Source organism: Salvelinus alpinus, chromosome 1, assembly GCF_045679555.1.
Source record: "Salvelinus alpinus chromosome 1, SLU_Salpinus.1, whole genome shotgun sequence".
Classification (NCBI taxonomy): domain Eukaryota; kingdom Metazoa; phylum Chordata; class Actinopteri; order Salmoniformes; family Salmonidae; genus Salvelinus; species Salvelinus alpinus.
Window position 1 is genome coordinate 22,472,043 of NC_092086.1, and position 23,551 is coordinate 22,495,593.

The 23,551-nt window shown below is 40.5% G+C and overlaps 1 protein-coding gene across 1 annotated transcript; it reads left to right on the forward strand.

The window, feature by feature from the left end:
• Window positions 1-9,333: 9,333 nt before the first annotated feature.
• Window positions 9,334-13,078, forward strand: LOC139571591 (metalloproteinase inhibitor 2-like). The gene is made up of 5 exons (XM_071394598.1): window positions 9,334-9,682; window positions 10,883-10,953; window positions 11,846-11,948; window positions 12,531-12,655; window positions 12,804-13,078. Exons 1-5 carry the CDS (start codon window positions 9,553-9,555, stop codon window positions 12,951-12,953), a joined length of 579 nt encoding a protein of 192 aa, XP_071250699.1. The 5' UTR covers window positions 9,334-9,552; the 3' UTR covers window positions 12,954-13,078.
• Window positions 13,079-23,551: the final 10,473 nt, after the last annotated feature.

Below are 23,551 nucleotides of genomic sequence, written 5' to 3' on the forward strand. Positions count from 1 at the left end.
CCAAACAGGAACAAAACAATTACATCACAACAAAACAACACCCTACATCATAAATAAACCAATACATCATACAATAAATAAATAAACTACGCTATTACTCTAATATTACACATTTACAATATAAAATGTACAATACTACAATCTTAGTGTGTGTGTGTGTGAGAGAGTGTGTGTGCATGTGTGTCCTCAAAGCATGTCAATACCTCTCACAAAGACCAGTTGTGATGCAGTCAATCTCTCCTCTACTTTGAGCCAGGAGAGATTGACAAGCACGTTATTGATATTAGCTCTCTGTGTACATTTAAGGGCCAGCCATACTGCTCTGTTCTGGGCCAACTGTAATTTACCTATGTCCTTCTTTGTGGTACTTGAGCATATCACTGGGCAGTAGTCCAGGTGTGATAAAACTAGGGCCTGTAGGACTTGTTTTGTTGATGTGATATCAAGAAAGCAGAGCCCCCCTTTATCAAGGTCAGACCTCTCCCCATCTAGCTACTGTTGCATCAATATGTTTTGACCATTTCAGATTTCAATCTATGGTTACACCAAGCAGTTTAGACTCCTCAACTTGCTCAATTGCCACAATATTCATGACAAGATTTAGATGAGGTTTAGTGTTTTAGATGAGGTTTAGGGATTTAGATGAGGTTTAGGGTTTTAGATGAGGTTTAGGGTTTTAGATGAGGTTCAGGGTTTTAGATGAGGTTCAGGGTTTTAGATCAGGTTCAGGGTTTTAGATGAGGTTTAGGGTTTTAGATGAGGTTCAGGGTTTTAGATGAGGTTCAGGGTTTTAGATGAGGTTTAGGGTTTTAGATGAGGTTCAGGGTTTTAGATGATGTTTAGGGTTTTAGATGAGGTTCAGGGTTTTAGATGAGGTTGAGGGTTTTAGATGAGGTTTAGTTCTACCTGGTTTATGTTAGAGAGGCATCCATTAAAGAACAGCCTGTGTTCTATTAGATAGGTAACTCTCAATCCACGATATGGCAGATAATGCAAAGACATAACACATATGTTTTTTATAACACCAGACTGATTGATAATGTAATAAGCTGCACTGGTCAACCAAAACAGCTCCCACAATCTTCTTATTATCCATTTATTTCAGCCAATCATCATTCATTTGTTTCAGTGCCGTACATGTTGAGTGCCCTTCCCTATAAGCATGCTGAAAGTCAGGTGTTAATTTGTTTAAACACAATTTAATCCAAAAGTGTATTAAGCGTCTGTAGCATGTTGATTGGTCAGCTGTTTGTACAAGTACAGGGTGCTTCGCTATTCTTTCGTAGAGTAATAGCTTCTGCTTCCCTACAGGTCTGAGGGCTCTTTTCTGCAGGCTGAGATTGAAGAAATGGCAAATAGGAGTGACAATATAGTCCGCTACCATCCTCAGTAACTTTCCATCCAAGTTGTCAGCACCAGGTGGTTTGTCATAATTGTGGTTTGTTATTTTTGTTCACCTATTCCACACTCACTTTACAGAGTTAAAATGACAATGCTTATCTTTCATAATTTGGTCAGTTATGCATGTATATGAAAGTTCAGTGTTTGTTGTTGTCATGTCATGTTAGGCCTACTGTACCCGTCCGATGCAGCAGGCCAGTAAAACAGATGTTTCTGCTTCCTCCTTGTTGTTTCATTAAGAAACTGACATGTACGTGTTTCGTGAGAGTCTTGCCTTTCCACACAGGGGTCTTACACTATTTATATTTTTGTGAGAAGACCGATTTTCGGGATGTCTCAGGGTCTGACTAACACTGTTGTAGCTCAGCCACCTTCCACCGCAGATGTGGTGATTGAGACGCAGCCCATTATGAGGGAAAGTTTTATTGTCTGAAGAGATAGCCTCGAATTGTACACAGCATCTCCTCTCACTCTATCTTGGTTCGTGCAGGTGACTGTGACCTCTTCCTCAGACCAATTGTCAGTACACCCAGAACATTGCTCTGGGAACTAAAAGGAGCATCTTGGTTTCAAGGTCCTAGCTTTGAGAGAAGAATCATCGTGAGGTATCAGTCAGTCACATGCAGGAACCAATGTTAATAAGAGATAATGAATAATGTCAATCATGCTTATATGACATGTTTGTGTAGCATTATATAAGGACTGAAAGGGAATGCCTTAGTTTTCATCAAGCTTGGATTGAGTTTGTGAACCTCTCCGGCTGTGATAATAAAGAGTGATTCATTTAAAATTGACTTCAGGTGTCCCTTCAATTTCCTCCACAATCTTGGCGTCAGTGAAGGTCTGTGAGGGAACACTGGTGGCGCATTCTGTGTGAAAGTGTGAGGGAAATTCCTGTCTGACCAAAGATGACCTGGACCCGCCCAGACCAGACTTTTACTGTGAGGTGCCCAGGGGAAGATACCTGATCCGGCAAACCTCTGAGGGACACGTCTACTGAATTTCAGTAAGTCAATTGTCACGCCCTGACCATAGAGAGCTGTTTATTCTCTATGTTGGTTGGGGGCGTGAAAGTGACAAGGTGGGTTATCTAAGTGATTAATGATCTATGTTGGCCTGGTATGGTTCCCAATCAGAGGTAGCTGTTTATCGTTGTCTCTGATTGTGGATCATATTTAGGCAGCCATTTCCTCATTGTGCTTTGTGGGATCTTGTCTAGATATAGTTGACTGAGAGCACTACTTTGAGCTTCACATTTAGTTTTTTTCGCTTTATTGTTTTTTCCTTTGAGTTTCTCTTCCAAATAAAAAGGATGGAAACATACCACGCTGCATCTTGGTCCTCTCCTTATAACGATCGCTACAGAAGATCCCAACAACAACGGACCAAGCAGCGTGCCCAGGAGGAAAGCCAGGAGTGGAGGACATCCTGGACGTGAGACGAGATTATGGCAGGAGACAGAAGCCTTCCATGGAAGCAGGCGGAGGCAGCGAGGGAACAACAACGACAACACCGGGGTTCGCGGCCACGACGGAAGCCCGAGAGACAGCCCAATTTTTTTTTGGGGGGGGGGGGGGGTCTATCAGTGGTCTATCAGTTGATGTCCAATTTCATGAGTGTTGACAGTATGTGTTATTAGTGGCTTTCAGGTAGCACTCTAATATTGCAATATCTTAGTAATTTGAAGGGTCTAAGGTTTCAGTACAAGGCCACATGATGAACAGAGGGATTGAGCCTTGGGACTGATATTAAATGAAAGGCTGCCATCTGGTGTTTGGGTTAAAGATAAGCCTCCTGTGGACCAGTAGATAAGCCTCCAATGAAAGTGAGTGGTACTCACGGAACTCAGGGTGTAAGGGACACAGTGGAAGCATTTGGGGCAGAGGTATGAATCATTTAATAAGATATGTTTTTGACCCTTTCAAATTATTTTTACTCATTTCGATAGTTTGAATAACTGAAGTAGATCCAAATTGAAGTAGATCCAAGTTGAAGTAGATCCAAGTTGAAGTAGATCCAAATTGAAGTAGATCCAAGTAAATGTTTAAGTACCGAATATTGAGCTGATAAGTCAGCACCAACTTTTTGAAGGCCCCAGTGGATTTGTTAAACAACAGGTTTTATATTCGGACTATTTGATGTCCCAGGGACAGCTAATACAGGACAAATGTCAATGCAACCTAATTGTGGTAAGAGCTATGGAAACAATGATTAAACATTGCCAGATGTATTTACCTCTGAGTCTACGGATCCCTTGTGTATGTGTGTGTGTTTTTTAATAGATTCACTCCTGTTGATAGAAGTATAACCTTGCCTGTAGATTTGAGCTTTATTATGATGATAGTATTTCCATCAATTAAATTGTGTAAGGAAGAATGTGTGTAACTGATTGACTTACTAGAATGAAGGGTTTGAAAGGATAAACAATCTGGTTTTATGTGTTGATTTAGCTTACTTTAATAGAAGTATTTTGATAGAACCTCATTTGATAGTTTAAGCCATAATTGAATGATTACCTTAAAATATTAACATCGTAACCACGGAAGTGATAAAAGGAGGGAGTGTGAGGGAACATTTTATTGTCTGCAGAGATAGCCTTGAATTGTACACAGCATCTCCTCTCACTCTGCCTTGGTTCGTGAAGTTGACTGGGACCTCCTCCTCAGACCAATTGGCAGTACGCCCAGAACATTGCTCTGGGAACCAAAAGGAGTATCTCAGTTTCAAGGTCTCAGCTTTGAGAGAAGAAGCCTTGTGAGGTATCACTCAGTCACATGCAGGAAACAATGTTAATAATGAATAATGTAAATGATGCTTGTATGACTTGTTTGTGTAGCAGTATACAAAGACTGAAAGGGAACACCCTTGGCAGTTTTCATCAAGCTTGGACTGAGTTTGTGAACCTCTCCAGACATCATAATAAAGAGTGATTAATTTAATATTGACATCAGGTGTCCCTGATGTTGAATTTCCACCACACCATGCAAAAAAACTGATATCACTAGCTTGAACAGACAGATTTTTTATTTTTATTTATTTTAATTTTACCACCTTTTCTCCCCAATTTTCATGGTATCCAATCGCTAGTAATTACTATCTTGTCTCATCGCTACAACTCCCGTACGGGCTCGGGAGAGACGAAGGTCGAAAGCCATGCGTCCTCCGAAGCACATCCCAACCAAGCCGCACTGCTTCTTAACACAGCGCGCCTCCAACCAGGAAGCCAGCCGCACCAATGTGTCGGAGGAAACACCGTGCACCTGGCCCCCTTGGTTAGCGCGCACTGCGCCCGGCCCGCCACAGGAGTCGCTGGAGCGCGATGAGACAAGGATATCCCTACCGGCCAAACCCTCCCTAACCCGGACGACGCTAGACCAATTGTGCGTCACCCCACGGACCTCCCGGTCGCGGCCGGCTGCGACAGAGCCTGGGCGCGAACCCAGAGACTCTGGTGGCGCAGCTAGCGCTGCGATGCAGTGCCCTAGACCACTGCGCCACCCGGGAGTGAACAGACAGATTTTGATTGAGATTTTTGTATTATGCCAATTAGATTTCCGTGGGGCGTGGTCATTGATTCAAAAGTTTTTAAGGTGTAGGCTGCTACAACACGTGTGCCACATCCGACCCGCATGACCTGTGATTTCCGTGAATCTGATTGGTCAAAGAGGTGGCACCACTGGTCCCAGAGTGTTTTTTTTCTCCTGCTCTAAAGTTACCCCAAGTTATTCTTTTTACTGAAAGCAACAACACTGTAAGGAATTCCAGTAGGCGTAGTCTAAAACAGATATTTCTGGTTCATCCCCATTATTTAAGTGAGACGGACAGTTTATGACATTTATGGCAGCCGGGCAAGTTGAACCTGCTCTGTGGTTGTCCCATTAGGCAGAGTATTTTTTAAACTAAATACAACCAAACTGTAAAATTCACAAAATACATATTTTTTACCTGCTACACTGGAAGTGTAACTTTTAGTCAGGGCGAGCAGAGCGCGAGCCACTTTATCCTGTTACTCCAGCTGAGATACTCTATATAGCAGTAACTCACCTAGCCATGCCAGCTTCACCCTCGTGTGGGTGCTAACAAGCATGCTAAGTAGTGCTAGGTATCAACAGCCATTGTCAACCAGTCAAGTAGGGGTTGGAAAATCTGGTGAGGTTCGATTGGTTACTCGCAAAGCAATATCACCAAATATTTGCTTGATGATCAGCCTTGCCCAACTTTAGTCCCTCCCTGTTCAGCTCCCTCTCCCATGCTTGCATCTCCCAATGGTCCCTGGCCACTGTGCTTCTCACCGCTTTACTTTCATTGAAAATGAATGGGAAGCTAATGTTTCACCATGTGATGCTGTCTCTAGTATATACGCCCTGTCAGACGTGAGCTGCACGTTGAAATCTTGAAATCACGCTCTGAAAAGTTTGGATTATCTGTCCGATGTAGCAGGCCATGAAAACAGATTTTTCTGCTTCCTCCCTGTAGTTTAATTAAGGGACGACAAAAAAAGTTATGGCATTTCTGTATGTAAACAACTATCGGGTAAGTGACCATAGTCTTCGGCAACCACAAAATACTGCTGATTTGGCCGATGGGAAAGTGCCTTTCAGACCTTAAAGTAAATCTCTCTCTGTAGGGTATGACATAGTGATGAATCAGTTGCAGAATGGTTGTATATGGGCTATGGTGACTTTTTCTAATCAGGTCACGTAGGTTTAAACTACTGGAAAAACTCCTGGCCCTATAGGGAGGATGAAAACCCTATCAAACTGCAGCAACCTTTCTCATATGATTTATAATTTAAAACTGGAATAACAGGGGAGTTTCCCTTACACAGACACAGAGACAACTGTGATGAGACAATACAACTAACAGGACCAAGCTTGCTTTATGCAGTGTTGCATCATGAAGGTCCAGCGATAGAAATGGACTGTGTCCAAAATCCTTCAATTCTACCCCTGTGTATTCATACCACTTGACTTTTTCCACATTTTGTTATGTTACAGTCTAAATTCAAAATTGATTACATTTATGTTTTTTCTTCACCCATCTACACACAGTACCCCATAATGACAAAGTGAAAACATGTTTTTAGAAATCATTGCAAATTTATTGAAAATGAAATACAGAAATATCTCATTTACATAAGTATTCACACCCCTGAGTCAATACTTTGTAGAAGCAACTTTGGCAGCGATTACAGCTGTGAGTATCTCTGGTTAAGTCTCTAAGAGCTTTCCACACCTGGATTGTACATCATTTACCTATTATTCTTTTCAACATTTTTCAAGCTCTGTCAAATTTGTTGTTGATCATTGCTAGACCATTTTCAAGTTTTGTCATAGATTTTCGAGCAGATTTAAGTCATAGCTGTAACTCGGCCAATCAGGAACACGCACTTCTTGGTAATAAACTCCAGTGTAGATTTGGCCTTGTGTTTTAGGCTACTTTCCTGCTGAAAGGTGAATTCATCTCCCAGTGTCAGGCGGAAAGCGGACTGGACCAGGTTTTTATCTAGGATTTTTCCTGCGCATAGCTAAATTTGGTTTCTTTTTTTTATCCTCAGTCCTTAACGATTACAAGCATACCCACAACATAATGCAGTCACCACTATGCTTGAAAATATGTAGAGTGGTACTCAGTAATGTGTTGTATTGGATTTGCCCTAAACATAACACTTTGTATTCAGAACAAAAACTGAATTGCTTTGCCACATTTTTAGCAGTATTACTTTAGTTCTTTTTTGAAAACAGGATGCATGTTTTGGCATATTTTGATTCTGTACAGGCTTCCTTCTTTTCACTCTGTCAATTAGGTTAATATTGTGGAGTAACTACAATGTTGTTGACCCATCCTCAGTTTTCTCCTATCACAGCCATTAAACTCTGTTACTGTTTAAAAGTCACCACTGGCCTAATAGTGATTAAAGTCACCACTAGCCTAATAGTGAAATCCCTGAGCGGTTTTCTTCCTCTCTCAGTTAGGAAAGACGCCTGTATCTTTGTAGTGACTGGGTGTATTGATACACCACCCAAAGTGTATTTAATAACTTCACCATGCTAAAAGGGATATTCAATGTCTGCTTTTTCACCCATCTACCAATAGGTGCCCTTCTTTGCTATTCATTGGAATACCTCCCTGGTCTTTGTGGTTGAATCTGTCTTTGAAATTCACTGTTTGACTGTGGGGCCTTACAGATAATTGTATGTATGGAGTACAGAGATGAGGTAGTCATTCAAAAATCATGTTAAACACTATTATTGCACGCAAAGTGAGTCCATGCAACTTATTATATGACTTGTTAAGCACATTTTTACTACTGAACTCAGGTTTGTTGGCTGCGCCCACTAATTGTCCACACCTGATCTTAATGGGTGCTTGTTTCCTTTGAAATGGGTGTGTTTGAATAGACTCATATTAACAGCGTTGTATGACTTAGCATGCTAGCTCCATCCTGGTGGCACAGTGGACTAATTCCATGGATAGAGAACAGAAGATTCCACAACAAAAAATGAATGCCTAAGCAAATTAATTTCCATGTGTCCTATCTGTGCTTAGAGTTGAAAACAGTCAACCCAAACTAAGCTAGCAGTATTATTAAAAGTCTTATTTGAAACATGTTCTCAGAATGTTATTGAATTATCTTCAAATAACCTATCATTTCTGTTATCAGAACATTAAAAAAACTTCCCAGGAAAACGTTCAGGGAACCATAGTAAAACATTCTCAGAACCTCCCTGCAACCTAAAAATAAATGTTCCCGGAACAGGTGAAGTTCACACTTCAGCTCTCAGGATGTTTAAAAAACAATATGTTTTACCAGTCAGGAAACTGATGGCTTTGTTCCCAGAACAAATAGGAAAACAGAAACCTGTATTCCCACAACTTCCAAGGAACCAAATGTGCTAGCTGGGAGGCTTTCAAAAGGCCCTACAAACAAACAGATTATAATTTTGGTGTGCAATAGAATTGTGTCTTTGGAGCATTCAAATGTATGTTCCGTGGCAATTTTTCTTCACAATATGACGCAGATAGGCTCATTCTGTTCAAGACAACCCAGGCTATAACGCATGTCATCATTGTAACTGTGGATAAAAAAAAGAGATCATAAACATTGATACTGTAAATTACATTAATTTTCAAATACAGAAATGTGAGTGGTTTGCTTGTATGACATCAAAGTGGTATTTATTATAAACCTTAATATCACATATTTTATAGCACATCGACTCCTCTCAATTTAACGCATTTCCCTCACCCAGACAACAACAAATGTGCAAAAGTAGCCCAATTAGCGGGAGGGAAGGTGTAATCTTCTTGTCTCTTGTAGTGCTCAAGTTTATAACGGCTGTCAGTCAAAACCCCTACCAGTGCTGTGAAGTGGAGAACCTGAGCTCTTATGTCATGTATGGCATGTTACTGTACAGGCAATTTAGGCGCTTATCAACAACAAAATCTGCCATTTTCATCTCATATATGGGATGACAGGGGCAAGTGAACTGAGCAGTTGGGCAAGTTGAGCCTGCTCTGAAATTTCCCCAGGTGTTTTAATTTTTTTTACTGAAAGCAACAAAACTTGAAGGAATTCCAGTAGGCTTAGCCAATGTTTTTATTGAACCTTTATTTAACTAGGTAAATTCTTATTTACAATGACGGCATACCCTTCCAAACCTTGACGCTGGGCCAATTGTGCGCCGCCCTATGGTACTCCCAATCACGGCCAGATTGTGATACAGCCTGGAATCAAACCAGGGTCTGTAGTGACGCCACTAGCACTGAGATGCATTGCCTTAGATCGCTGCACCACTCGGGAGCCCCCCAAAAACAAAAAAATGATATTTCAGTTTCATCCCCAATTTATGGCAGCCGGGCATGTTGAGCCTGTGGTTGAGCCATTAGTTAGAGGATTTTTTTAATGAATGGTTGCTGTTCTGTATTAATAGAATGCTCAGCCTACCATAGGCTGGGTTCTGACTGGGGGAGGAGCTCACAGCCTGCAATAAATAGCGGATGTCTACGTTGAGGGGAAAGTATTTGTAAGAGTTATCCGTCGTTCTGGGAACAGTCTCGAAGGGAAATACGTTTTATTGTAATTTACGCCTCACACTTTCATTAGTCGGATCCTTTTGTGATATTTGTGTAACCATAATTCGTTTCCAAATGACGCGGTATGTAAGCAGTTGTTTCATTACTCTGTTCGTTCTGTTCCTTTGGCGGGTCGAAGACATCGCAGATGCTTGCAGATGCTCCCCTCCGCATCCTCAACAGGCTTTTTGCGATGCAGATATCGGTAAGGCGAATTTGGCGTCATTTCACTTTTCAGCTTTTCTTCACATGTTGAAGCTATCAATACGCAGCATGGAAACATTTTATGTATTGTCTGTGGTCGTAGTATAAATAATTAGGACATGCTCATTAAGCCTGTTTACATCTTCTCACACTTATTTACAGAATTAAGTAGGCGACAGTAAGATGGGCTCTCAACCCTGTTCCTGGAGAGCTATGCTCCTGTAAATGTTAAATCAAACCCGTTTGTAACGAACCTGAGTCAGTTTATCAACCAGTTAATTATTAGAATCAGGTGCGCTAGATTAGGGTTGGAGCGAAACATATAGGACGGCAGCTCTCCAGGAACAGGGTTGAGAGCCCTGCTTTGCTTTAGGCATAAAGTGTGCCTACACATTGAGGTCTGTTTACAAAACATTAAGGACACCTGCTCTTTCCATGACATGGACTGGCTAGGAGTTAACTATGATCCCTTATTGATGTCACTTGTTCAAACCACTCCAATCAGAGTAGTTGAAGGGGAGTAGACAGGTTAAAGAAGGCTGTTTAAGCCCTGAGACATGGCTTGTGTATGTGTGCCATTCAGATGGTGAATGGGCAAGACCAAAGATTGAAGTGCTGTTAAATGGGGCATGGTAGTAGGTGCCAGGCGCACCGGTTTAAGTGAACTGCAACGCTGCTGGGTTTTTCACAACAGTTTCCTGTGTATCAAGAATGGCCCACCACCCAAAGGACATCCAGCCAACTTGACACAACTGTGGGAAGCATTGGAGTCCACATGGGCCGGCATAATTATGGAATACTTTCGACGCCTTGTCGAGTCCATGTGCCAAAGACTTGAGGTTCTGTTCTATGGAGTAATCGTATAGCAGCAGCTACTGTACCAGACACTCTGCTGCATCTTCCTACCTGAACCAATCATCTACAGAGGGCATGATTAAACCAGGTGTGTCAAATTAAAAGCAGAAGACCAGTGCTAGGAATGTAGGACCAGGAGGGAAATGGACTAGTCATCTGTTTTGGTGTAAACCTAGCCAGAATGTTACACTGAGTCTTAACTTATGCACAAACATTCTGAAAAGACTGTACAATTTTGGGTCTGTAAAGCATTCTACACTGTTCTCTGATCCATATCACCCTTAAACCATCAGTGTGACAGACCAGTATAATTTCAATAATGTTAAACCTTTTCTCCCTCTTCTAGTGATCAGGGCGAAGGTGGTTGGCAAGAAAGCTTTGTCTAACGAGATCAAGTATGACATCCAACAGATCAAGGTATGATCAGCCTTTTTATTAAGTGGTTGTTCCTTCCTGCACTGAAACATTGAAGCCCCCTGAACCCCAGTCTGACATATGGTCCCAGTTCTCTCCTTTCCCCTGGGCTCCATCCCTTCAGTGTTTGCAGATCTGGGTTGGCATAAAGGGTGTAGTTGTGGAGCTTCCACCATATGAAAAGGAGCTTCTGTAGAAATGGCTCATTCCTCTTGCTGGAAAGTACATTATTCAGTTGACGGTCCTACCAGTCCTAGACTATGGTGACATCATCTATGACTGCAGCTGCCATTTCATCAAAGCTTTAAAATGCAGTTCATCATAATGCACTTTATTACTGGTGATGGGGGTTTGGTACTCATCACTGTATTCTCTACCAGGAAGTTGGCTGGCTCTTTGTCACATTGGTGGATAAATTGCCAGATTTTTATTTATAAAGCCCTTTTACTAAAACTCTCACTGTACCTAACATTATTACCCACCTTTAGATATTATAGTTACAGCCTGTCTCAGATCAGGGATGTTTAACTCTGGATATTCCATTGGTCTCTACTGAGTTGGATGAATCTGCCTGAAATATTTTTGCCGAACGATCTTCAAAATGTTCTAAATGTGACGTTTATTTGCCTTTAGGGCGACTCAGAATTGATTTTGACTGTTCTGCTTACATTTTGTGTGTTTCTGAAATCCGGGGATCTGTAAAAAAAAAAATTACACCCTGATAAAAAATGAAGGTTAGATTAAGCAATATTTTTTGATCTGCAAACATCAGGCTGAGGGAATAGGGAAGGAATTAGGAATGACTGCCAGTGCCTGAGAGCTGCAGTTGGTTAGGTTCAAAACTGTATATGTAGATGTTTGACAGATCCTTTGTTCTCTCCTTGTGATTGGCTAGATGTTCAAAGGTCCTGACCGGGTTATCCACGCCGTCTTCACTACATCCTCTTCAGCCTCGTGCGGTGTGACCCTGGAAATCAACAAGGCTTATCTCTTCACGGGTGCGGTTCTCACTACGTTACCCAAGTTCATTGCTAGCGCCGGTTACACTGCTCAACCTGTGCTTGCAGCATCATGGCCTGTTCTAAACTATTGACTTCATCTTGTACAAGAAATCAAGTGCTTTAGAATAAATACTTTAAAAATAAATGTAACCTTTATTTAACTTGGTAAGTCAGTTAAACAAATTCTTGTTTGCAATGACGGCCAAACCCTGACGACGCTGGGCCAAACCGCCCTATGGGACTCCCAATCACGTCCGGATGTGATACAGCCTGGCTCTTCAAGTTACACTTTATAATACCTAATGTTATGAATTTAAAATTTAATGCTTATAAATGTTTACAACTAATGCATCACTTATTTATTATGATAAATTCTAGTGTTCCAGGCTGCATCGGTATGTCTTCCTGCTCCAGGGTAAAGTTACCCCCAGGGACAGATCTAGGATCTGTTTCCACCTCCCCCATTTCTAATCTTAACCATTTGTGGGGGGAAAAAAGAGGAAATGGATCCAAGATCAGCATCTGGGGTTAACTTTTACCCCACAGGTTGTTGACTCACTGTCTTCTCTCTGTCTTCAGGCAGGCTGAATACTGATGGCAGGATGCATTTAGTCATGTGTGACTTTATTCAGTACTGGGAGGACTTGAATGGCACACAAAAGAAGAGCTTGACTCAACGCTACCAAAGCGGCTGCGATTGCACGGTGTGTGACAGGAATTATAGTCAAGTTACTTTACACCACTTTTGTTAAATGTTTACTTTGTCACATTGGCTAAACACAAGAGCTAGAGTATTGGGGTAATGATCAGTCAGTGATCTGGATCTTTCTCTCTCCCTGCTCTGATCTACAGATCATCCGCTGCTCTTCCCTCCCCTGTCCCGTCAGCGCCCCAGATGAGTGCCTTTGGACAGACTGGTTGTTGGCCGATGGCCAAAGCGGACCCCAGGCCAAGTACTCTGCCTGTCTCAAGGGGAGTGATGGGTCCTGTTCCTGGAAGTAGTTCCTGGATATTGACGACCCCTAAACTCTACAGGCCTTCCACTCACTGCTCAGGGACTAAATATGCCTGCAATTTAAAAGCTGGTCACTTCTTGTGCAATAAAAATAAACTACTCTTCAAATATAGTGCTCCAAGTATTCATTTCTTGTGCCATTCATCTGTTTTTAAACTGGAACCAAAGGTGTTATTGAAAATCAAGTGTGATCTCAGTGTTGTGTTTCTGACTAGAACATTTTTCCTGAAATACCATCCTTAAAGCCTGGGACATGTTCAGCTGGGCACAATATTGTAGAATGAATGTTATATACATAGTCTTCCTTGACAAAGATATGCAGGTGTGGTCCCCTTCTGCACGTTGAATGCATTTTAATGAAATTGCTGAGAACACTCATACTTGCTGACCAAAAGATTGTGAGTTTTCAGAACATTTATCTTAAGTCGTCACTTTAAATTTGTACTTTAATATTGAACAATTTCTCAGACTCACTACCCACTTGGCAATGTTTTCATTTAACACATTTTGCATTAAAGTAAAATTAATTTTGGATTTAGAAGTTAAATCTTTTACCTAAATCCTTTATTTGATATCTAGACATTGAACTGACATCTGGGCCGAGTGGGTAGACTATATCGATAACCGTTCAGAATATTTTTGAATATAACTAGGTGAGCCAGTTAAGAACAAATTCTTAATTACAGTGACTGCCTAACCCGGACAATGCTGGGCCAATTGTGCGCCACCCAATCGCGGCCGGTTGTGAATCAGCCTGGAATCGAACCAGGGTCTGTAGTGCTGCCTCTAGCACAGATGCAGTGCCTTCAGACCGCTGCGCCACTCGGGAGCCCCAATACATGCATATTCGTCTCCTTTTCAGCACCAATTGGTAATATGCAAATACTCAATTGTTTATGTAAGGTTTGGAAAGTTTTTAAAAGTAAACTGGTTTAGACTATATTGGTGAAATAAAAATACTGTTCTGGATTGACTGACCATGTCTAAAAGTAATGGACTATTGTTTCTCTTATTTGAGCTGTTCTTGCAATAATATGGCCTTGGTCTTTAACCAAATAGATATATCTTCTGTATACCACCCCTACCTTGTCACAACACAACTGATTGGCCCAAACACATTAAGAAGGAAAGAAATTACACAAATTAACTTTTAACAAGGCACACTTGTTAATTGAATTGCATTCCAGGCGACTACCTCATGGAGCTGGTTGAGAGAATGCCAAGAGTGTGCAAAGCTGTCATCAAGGCAAAGGGTTGCTACGTTGAAGAATCTCAAATATAAGATATATTTTTATTTGTTTAACACTTTTTTTGGTACCTACATGATTCCATATGTTATTTCATAGTTTTGATGTCTTCACTATTATTCTATAATGTAGAAAATAGTAAAAATAAAGAAAAACCCTTGAATGAGTAGGTGTTCTAAAACATTTGACTAGTAGTGTAGGCCATCTAAATATGTGAAAAGAGGGGCCTTGGGGAATAAACCCCTGCTTTACTGTACTGTGCTCTACTGTACCCTACTCTACTGTTCTCTACTCTACTGTACTGTGCTCTGCTGTACCCTACTCTACTGTTCTCTACTCTACTGTACTGTGCTCTACTGTACCCTACTCTACTGTTCTCTACTCTACTGTACTGTGCTCTACTGTACCCTACTCTACTGTTCTCTACTCTACTGTACTGTGCTCTGCTGTACCCTACGGTATTGTGTTCTAAGGCTGTACGTTTGTTTATGTGTAACTCTGTGTTATTGTTTTTGTCGCACTGCTTTGCTTTATCTTGGCCAGGTCGCAGTTGTAAATGAGAACTTGTTCTCAACTGGCCTACATGGTTAAATAAAGGTGAAATAAAAATAAAATAAGTAAGGCACTGTGCTGTAACGTACTCTACTGTAGTCTACTGTACTGTGCTCTACTATACTGTACCCTACTCTACTGTATTGCACTCTATTGTACTGTACCCTACTCTACTCTACTGTACTGTGCACTACTATACTGTACTGTACTCTACTATACTGTACTGTACTCTACTCTACTATACTGTACTGTACTCTACTATACTATACTGTACCCTACTCTACTGTATTGCACTCTATTGTACTGTACCCTACTGTACTGTACTGTACCCTACTGTACTATACTCTACTATACTGTACCCTACTCTACTGTGCTCTACTATACCCTACTCTACTGTTCTCTACTGTACTATACTGTGCTCTACTGTACTATACTGTACCCTATTCTACTGTTCTTTACAGTACTATACTGTACCCTAGTCTACTGTTCTCTAGTTGGGTGCTAGGGAATTCAGGTAAATATTTCAAATATGCAGTAAGTGTGTGAATAATATTCTGTATATTCCTATCGGAAGACATGTGTGCAGAAAGTTTGGTAAAAATAGGATACAAATTAGTCATTTTTTTCAACACCAATTTTCACAACTTCTGCAGAATGACCCATATTCTGTTAATTTGTAATTAAAAAGTTGAAGGTCCATTAACAGTCTAGCCTATGTCATCACTATGTGTTAATTTCATGAAATTTGAATTAAAGAAGACAATGGTGTAAAGTAACTTTGTAAAAAATACTTTGAAGTACTACTTCAGTATACAGTATTTATACTATTACTCAAGTAGTATTTTACTTGGTTACTTCCATGTTGTATGAAGGTATCTTTACTTTTAATCAATGACAACTGGGTAGCCTACTTTATCTACCACTGGGCCTAGGTAGCCTAGCCAATTAAAGTTAATATAAACCAAAGTTGATCAAGTTCACATTTTCTCTTAACACAAATACATTGGTTCAGGCTATAAATACATAATGTTCCCACTTTGTTTCCCCTGGACAGATGGGACAGGGCGTATAGAGGCCTACAGTTGATCAGACTGATACTGCAGGTCAGATCACTAATGTTTAGGTGTAGGCTGCTACAACATTTCTCTAAAGAGTTTTTGCTTGTGTCTTTCGGGAGTGAGTTATTTTCTGTTTGCTAAAATAATACCTTATGGAAGTGGAATGCGTGCTCTGCTTTCTATAGACGTGTGCCATGCCTGACCAGCGATTTCTGGGAATCTGATTGGACACAGAGGTGGCAGTGGCACCACAGGTCCCAGATTGTTGGGGCCATTTTTTGTCTCCTGATGGTAACCAGGTAACAGTTTGGAACCTAGTTGTAGCAGGGACCTTAATCTTGTGAAAATTGTCCCGTATGGATTGGGCAAAATAAAAATGTTTCTAACAGAAGAACTATAAAAAGGATATGCAAGACATGGTAGCAATTGGAAAGGAACACCAAAGGTGAGGACAAAACAGTTCACCTGACACAAGACTGAATCCAAACATTACACTGTTCAATTTATGTGCATTTTACATTTACTGTGCTATTTACAGCATTTGTCAATAACTACATCTGAAAATACTGTAAACATTCAGTAACATAAATAAGAATATTCATTCACAATTTGGATTAGCTGCAAGATAAGAAAAAACAATTACAAGGGTTTGAGTGAGAGGTCCAACTGGTGTCTCCAAGTGGCAACAGAACTCTCCAAACTGTAAAACGTTCCTAAATAATTTCAATGTTTTATTATGACTCAAGGAAAGAGCCTTAAACTATCATGTGCTTTTTAGAGCGCTCTTAACTTTGCCATTGAGGAACTGAATCAAGCACACTTGTAGTTTCCAATCCCAAAACATTCCATTATAAATCGCAATCTGGGTTAGGTGGGTGGGCATCATTTGAAAGCGTATTCTATTGCCAACAAGGCAGTGTTAGCCCAGCTAGCACATAACATTCTGAGAACCATTTGTTTCTTAGCGCTTGGTGTGAGTGAGGTCGTCCTATGGTTATTTTGCAAAACATTTTCCCACAATGCAGGCCCATCATTAAGGGTGGGCCTTAAGTGTTCTCGTCCACCGTACCTTACCTCCTTGCCTGTCCAAATAAAATATTAAAATATTGATAATTTATTTGACAGAGATGCATGCAGATAGAAAGATGTATCTGATGTTGTCTGGACAAAAATAGTATGGCATATCATGCTATTTCTGGCCAGACAGCATCAGATACATGGGTCACATACAGTAAGACAGAGTGGCGCTGTTTTGCTCACACAGATGTTTTCTATGGTACGATAGATTCAGCAGAGAGGAAGAGAAGAAGTGAGAGGACACACTCTCGCAAAAAGATCTGTGCAGAATGAGCACAATGCGTTTCTATGGGCATTATATGGAGACCTAAGCTTGTCGCATGCCTTCCTGACTTTGGAACGACTCCCATTGTTAGGGTGGAGACATGAGCATCTCGTCATTATAACAGATATCTGGTTTCAGTGCAGTTGCGAATTGGAAAGGAAAGTTGGTGGGTGCACAGAGCACTTGCTGGATTCCGCTAAAGTAAATGTATGTTTTGCCAAAATTATATAATTACACCTGTCTAAATAAAATAATTCAAAATACTTCACCAGAGACCATGACTTAACCATAGAGTATCATTAGCTTCTTAAAAAATATATATATCTCTGCATTGTTTCAAATTACAAGTGCGTAGGCCATGCCTATTTTATTGGGAAGACCGAAATTGTGTTAGCACGCGTGGCATTAGAAATACTTGATTATTGATTTGTGGCTGTCAGTGAAAAGCAACTAAAATATGTGTGAAGATAACGTGTTTAGAGTATAATTTAAAATATTGAGATGAAGAGGGGTGTGTGGCGAAGATATGGCGCGATTCAGTCCAGAATGCATGCACTCAGTTCTCCAGAATGTGCTCAGCTCTCCCAACAATTCTTGCACATTCATTGTTTCATTGTGTGAATTGTTTGCCCTTTGTTAATTTTGATAAATTCTCCATTACATATGTACCAGTAGGCCTAGTAATTGTACTGTTAATACCCATCGTTTGGTTACATAGATTTCTGTTAATGCAGGTATTAATTACATTCATTTACCGTTCTCACACTCCGAGTGGAAACATTATTTGCAGAATTCAACCTGCTACACTTTATTTCATAACCATCATTTACGAGTTTTGTCATTTTTTTCATTTACCTTCGTTTGGAGCTCTCCATGTGCGCAATGAACATGTGTCTGGTTTCTCTGTCCAGATAATGTTGAGTGAGCGCGCACCTGAGCGTGCATAAAAGTAAGCCTAACTGACCTGCTGTGGGCAAATGTAGGAAAGTGCCCATTAGGGGATATCGGAATTCTGATTGTCTTAACTCACCACGTCCACCACTAATAAGCTGAGCTTCTCAGTATTTGTTTCTTCACCTCACACAGTAGACCTGAGTCAACGAAGTCTGTTTTAAAAAAAACATCCATTACAAATAATAATAGTTCCTCACAGTATTTGAAAAATCTTTCCAACACCCGATAATCACAAAGCCTCGATGTGAAAGAGCAAAATATCATGATCTGATTATCCCATATCTCCAGTGGAAACGAAATTTTAAAAAAGCTGTCTGTCCCGAGCTCACTGGTTCAGAATAGGTTTATTCTAGTTGATACAATGTTGACAGTTCACTAGGAACAGCTTCGGCCCAGACCCAGTTGAATGATTTGATAGCTTACAATGTTGCAGTTAACCAGCGATGGCTCAAGACAGATAGAAAGGGGGGCAGACAGGCAGAGAAGATAGATTAATGTGATTGAAAGAACCTGCATTTTCATCAGGATATTTTCTTCTGTTTTTATTTGTTGGGTTTAGGATGATGTATTTTACTTAGTTGAAGATGGAAGTTACTGTATAGGCCTTATTCTGCATTGGCCTCTAGGCTATCTCTGAGTTCCATGCGTTAATTTATTTAGCCACCAATGCATGGATCACGGTGTATCAATGTGTCCATATGGCAGAGGCTGGTACTCTTGCATTAGGTGAATTTTAATTCTGATTTTTATGATTAACCAAGTAAAAAACATTGAGAAAAACAAAAAGGTTATTATTGAAATGAAACTGTTCAACGGAATGCTGTTATAAAAATAATCAACTGGTCGGCAGATCGGTAGAAATAGTAGGATAAGTTGTAAGCTTCCCCAAAATTGAAACTGACGAGCGGCCTATGGTCTTTACTCTTACACCCATTACAAATGTGTGCCTGCATATAGAAATCAAATGCCCTTCCAACTGATTCCTTCCTACGCTGGCCCTGCCACAACTTTATGGGAATGGTGCAGGATACCCAGCTAGCACATAACGTTCTGAGAACCATATGTTTCTTAGGTGGGAATTTCAGTACTTCTGCATAACGTTTCCTACAGGTTTGCTCATGGTTCTATTTAAAGTAATGTTCTAAGATTGTCCAGGGAACATTAAGAAACAACGTTCTTCTGTGGGAATTGTAGTACTTCAACATAACATTTCCTACAGGTTTCCTCGTGGTTCTATATAAAGTCATGTTCTCAGCACATTTAGAAAACTTTCTATAAAAACCACAAGAAAACATTGGTAACGCTCAAAGAACGTTCTAAGAATGTTATTTAAAAACATATACATTCTGTTCTCAGCGTCAACAAAACTTTATCTATCCTGTGTGTGTGTTCAGGTGTATTGCCCGCACCCACTAATTGTCCACACCTGATCTTAATGAGTGCTTTTTTCCTTTGAAATGGGGTCTGTTTCAATATACTAAAATGAACGGCTTTGTATGAGTTATAAATACATGGCATGCTAGCTCCATCCTGGTGGTGCAGTGGACTAATTCCATGGATAGAGAACAGAGCATGTGAGCGGAGCTGGAGCAGAGCTGGAGCGTTCTCAAATCTGACTGAAGCGCAGAGCAAGTTGCCCAAAGGCTGGAGCATCGGCCTTTTCGCCGCCTCCAATTTCGCTCCAGTACCACTCCAGTACCACTCACTTCACGAGCTCAGTGCATGCCTGGCCCAGCATGCATTTGTAGGCTACTTGTGTGCTGCTTTAGCCCCTTGCTTTAGCTACTGTCATGGAGTTCACTAAATATTTTCATAAAGAAACACAAAGGTGTGAAATCAAGGTGACTTACAAAGATGAGGACCAAGAGCAAGAGAGGGAGTGTGGTGATGTAGTGTCCACAACTAAAGAAGAGAGGCAGTGTGGTGATGTAGTGTCCACAACTAAAGAAGAGAGGGAGTGTGGTGATGTAGTGTCCACAACTAAAGAAGAGAGGGAGTGTGGTGATGTAGTGTCCTACAACTAAAGAAGAGAGGGAGTGTGGTGATGTAGTGTCCACAACTAAAGAGAGAGGGAGTGTGGTGATGTAGTGTCCACTACTAAAGAAGAGAGGGAGTGTGGTGATGTAGTGTCCACAACTAAAGAAGAGAGGGAGTGTGGTGATGTAGTGTCCACAACTAAAGAAGAGAGGGAGTGTGGTGATGTAGTGTCCACAACTAAAGAAGAGAGGGAGTGTGGTGATGTAGTGTCCACAACTAAAGAAGAGAGGGAGTGTGGTGATGTAGTGTCCACAACTAAAGAAGAGAGGGAGTGTGGTGATGTAGTGTCCACAACTAAAGAAGAGAGGGAGTGTGGTGATGTAGTGTCCACAACTAAAGAAGAGAGGGAGTGCGGTGATGTAGTGTCCACAACTAAAGAATCATTGTGAAATCTGAAAAGACATCCCGAAAGCATGATGGTGTACTATGTGCACATTCTAACAGAAAGGAATGGGGAGCTAGCTAAGTGTGTCATTATAGCAAAGTATTTATAAACTAAAAATAAGTTCTCTTAAAAGTTGTATACATTTTTGTTCTATTATCTTTACTATAGGCTATGACTGATTTTGGCCCAATAGACCTGACACGTTACCTCTTTCAAGGAGCTTTCAATTTTGATAGGGTAATTTTACCATAAAATCTTCAGGCCAACCTATAAAATAAAAGTAAAAAAAATCTGCATCCCTGCCCAGCCTGGCAAGAGTGGCCCAATAGGTGTTTAGCATCCTCAGTGGCTCTGCAAGGTCTGAGAGTGTATTCTCCACTGCTGGCCTGCTCTACCGGCACCATCACATGAGCCTGAAGCCACAGACTCTGGCCAAACTCGTGTTCCTAAAAGTCAATTCAAAGGCACTGAGCCTAATAAGGCATCTTTTGTTTAATTTGTATTTAATTCTAATAATTCCTGTCTGGCTCCTGACCTATTTACAGTGTTTATAAGCTGTTTAATATGACATGTGGCCTATTTGAAATGATGAGCGCTTCTTACAGTCACCTTTTCATGTTGTTAACTAAAATACTTTTCATTCAAATCATATGGTTTGGTGTCGATACTTCAAAACCAAATAGTAGGTCCAGGTGGTCGTTCAAAATAAATGGGTTTTTGTGATTTTAATGAATGGAGCGAATTTGGAACTGCAGTTTTTTATCCTGTGAGGAGTGTTCTTTTGCACTCAATTCCACTCACATGCTCTGATAGAGAACAGAAGATGCCACATTGAAAAATAAATGTGTTTGTATGATTAATGCCTAAGCAAATTAATTTCCCTGTGTCCTTTCTGTGCTTGGTTCAACAGTTAACCCAAACTAAGCTAGCAGTGATTTTTAAAATTGTATGGAAACATGTTCTCAGAATGTTCATTAATTACCTTCAAATAACCTAAAATTTGCGTTCTCAGAACGTTAATAAAACCTCCCAGGGCAAATGTTCTCAGAACCTCCCTGCAACCTAAAAAAATCTAATTCCCAGAACAGGTGAAATGTTCACTAACGTTCTCAGACCGTAAATTATTATTATTATTTTTAAGTTAACGGTCAGGAAACATAGGGTTTCGTTTCCAGAACAAATGGGAAACCAAAAACTTACATTCCCACAACTTCCAAAGAACCAAATGTGCTAGCTGGGAGGCTTTCAAAGGGCACTTCAGACAAACAGATTGCAATTTTGGTGCGCATAGAATGGAGTCTTGAGTACATTCAAGTGCGTGTTCCATGGCAAATCTTCTGTTCAGGACAACCCAGGGCATAATGCATGTCACCCTAGTAACTGTGGATTAAACATAGAGCTCATGAACGTTGACACTGTAAATGACATGAGTTTTCAAATATGGAAATGTGAAGTGCACATTCGGATTCAAGGTGTGTGGTTTGCTTGTATGACATCAAAGCGGTATTTATTATGATCCTCAAGGTCTCATCTTCCAGAACACATCGACTCCTCTCGATTTAAAGCGTTTCCCTCACTCATACAATATGAATGAAAAAGGAAACCGCACACTGCTCTTGATAGTATCACTGATCTTTAATAAGTTTACGTATCGGCCTCACGGCCTTCGTCAGAGCTTTTGTGATTAAAAATAAATGAGCACCCTTATGTAGACCTAGCCCCACCCACATCCGTTCCACGCATAGAAAGGTGTTGGAATCGAAGGAAAAATAAATAAGTGCTACCAAATATAACAAGATGCATTTCATAAATATTCGAATAAAGTGTTTAAATAAGACGTATTAAACACGTCTGTAAAACCACAATGAGGACATAGCAAGTTTACATTAATCAGTGGGTACATCGTACGGAAAACATCAGAGTAATCTTAAATAGGGACATAATTCATGTTCAAATTCACCACATAACATACATAGGCATTTCATCATTAAGTCCTTTAGGAAATCATGTCTGGAGGGTGAAAATCCCAAAACATTCTCTTTTACTCAGAGTGTTATTAATATCACCTCCCCTGTCTGATATCTTAACTTTCTCTATGCCACAAAATCTAAAAGCTAGAAATGTCATGCTTTAGGTCATTAAAATGTACTGCGACTGGATAATCCCTGCCGTTTCTCCTGATTGCATTTTTATGTTCACTAATTCTCTGTTTGAGAGAACGAGAGGTTTTACCCACATAGTAGAGCCCACATGGGCATTTAATAATGTAAATAACATGGGTGGTGGAACACGTAATAATGTCATTTATTTGGAACCGTTTTCCTGTGTGTGGGTGGCAGAAATATTCACACTTCATCATATTGTTGCACTGTGCGCATCCTCTGCTTTTATAGCTACCATTTGGTAGAGGGCGTAAAAGAGCCTGGCTGATTTTCTTTTGTGACTGGCAGTTGGCATGAACCAATTTATAGCGTAAATTGCGACCTCTCCTATACACAATAAGTGGTGGATTTTTAAATTCAGCCGGAAAACCTGGGTCCGATGATAAAATATGCCAGTGTTTCTTGATCACATCTCCCACTTTTCGCGAGTTCAAAGTATATGTGGTTGTGAACATTACGGAGTGTACTTTAGCTTTAGCGGGTATTTTTTGTAGCAGTTCATCTCGTGCATCTTCTTAGAAACCTAATGCGCATCTCCGCTGATTTTCTAGATAATGCTCTGTAGAGGGGCATATACGGTGCAGTCTGAAATACTGGCTTCTAGGAAGTCCTCTTTTTAATGGCTCAGGATGGAAGCTGTCCCCCTGTAGTATAGTATTTCTGTCCGTTTCTTTTCTACACAGAGTTGTAAACAGGGTTCCATTTGATTTCTCAATCCACACTTCGAGGTAACGAACACGTTGAGTGTCACATTCAATAGTGAATTTGAGATTGGGGTCAATGTCATTGAGTAGTGCCATAAAATCTGACAGCTCTTTTTCCGTTCCTTCCCATATGCAAAAAATGTC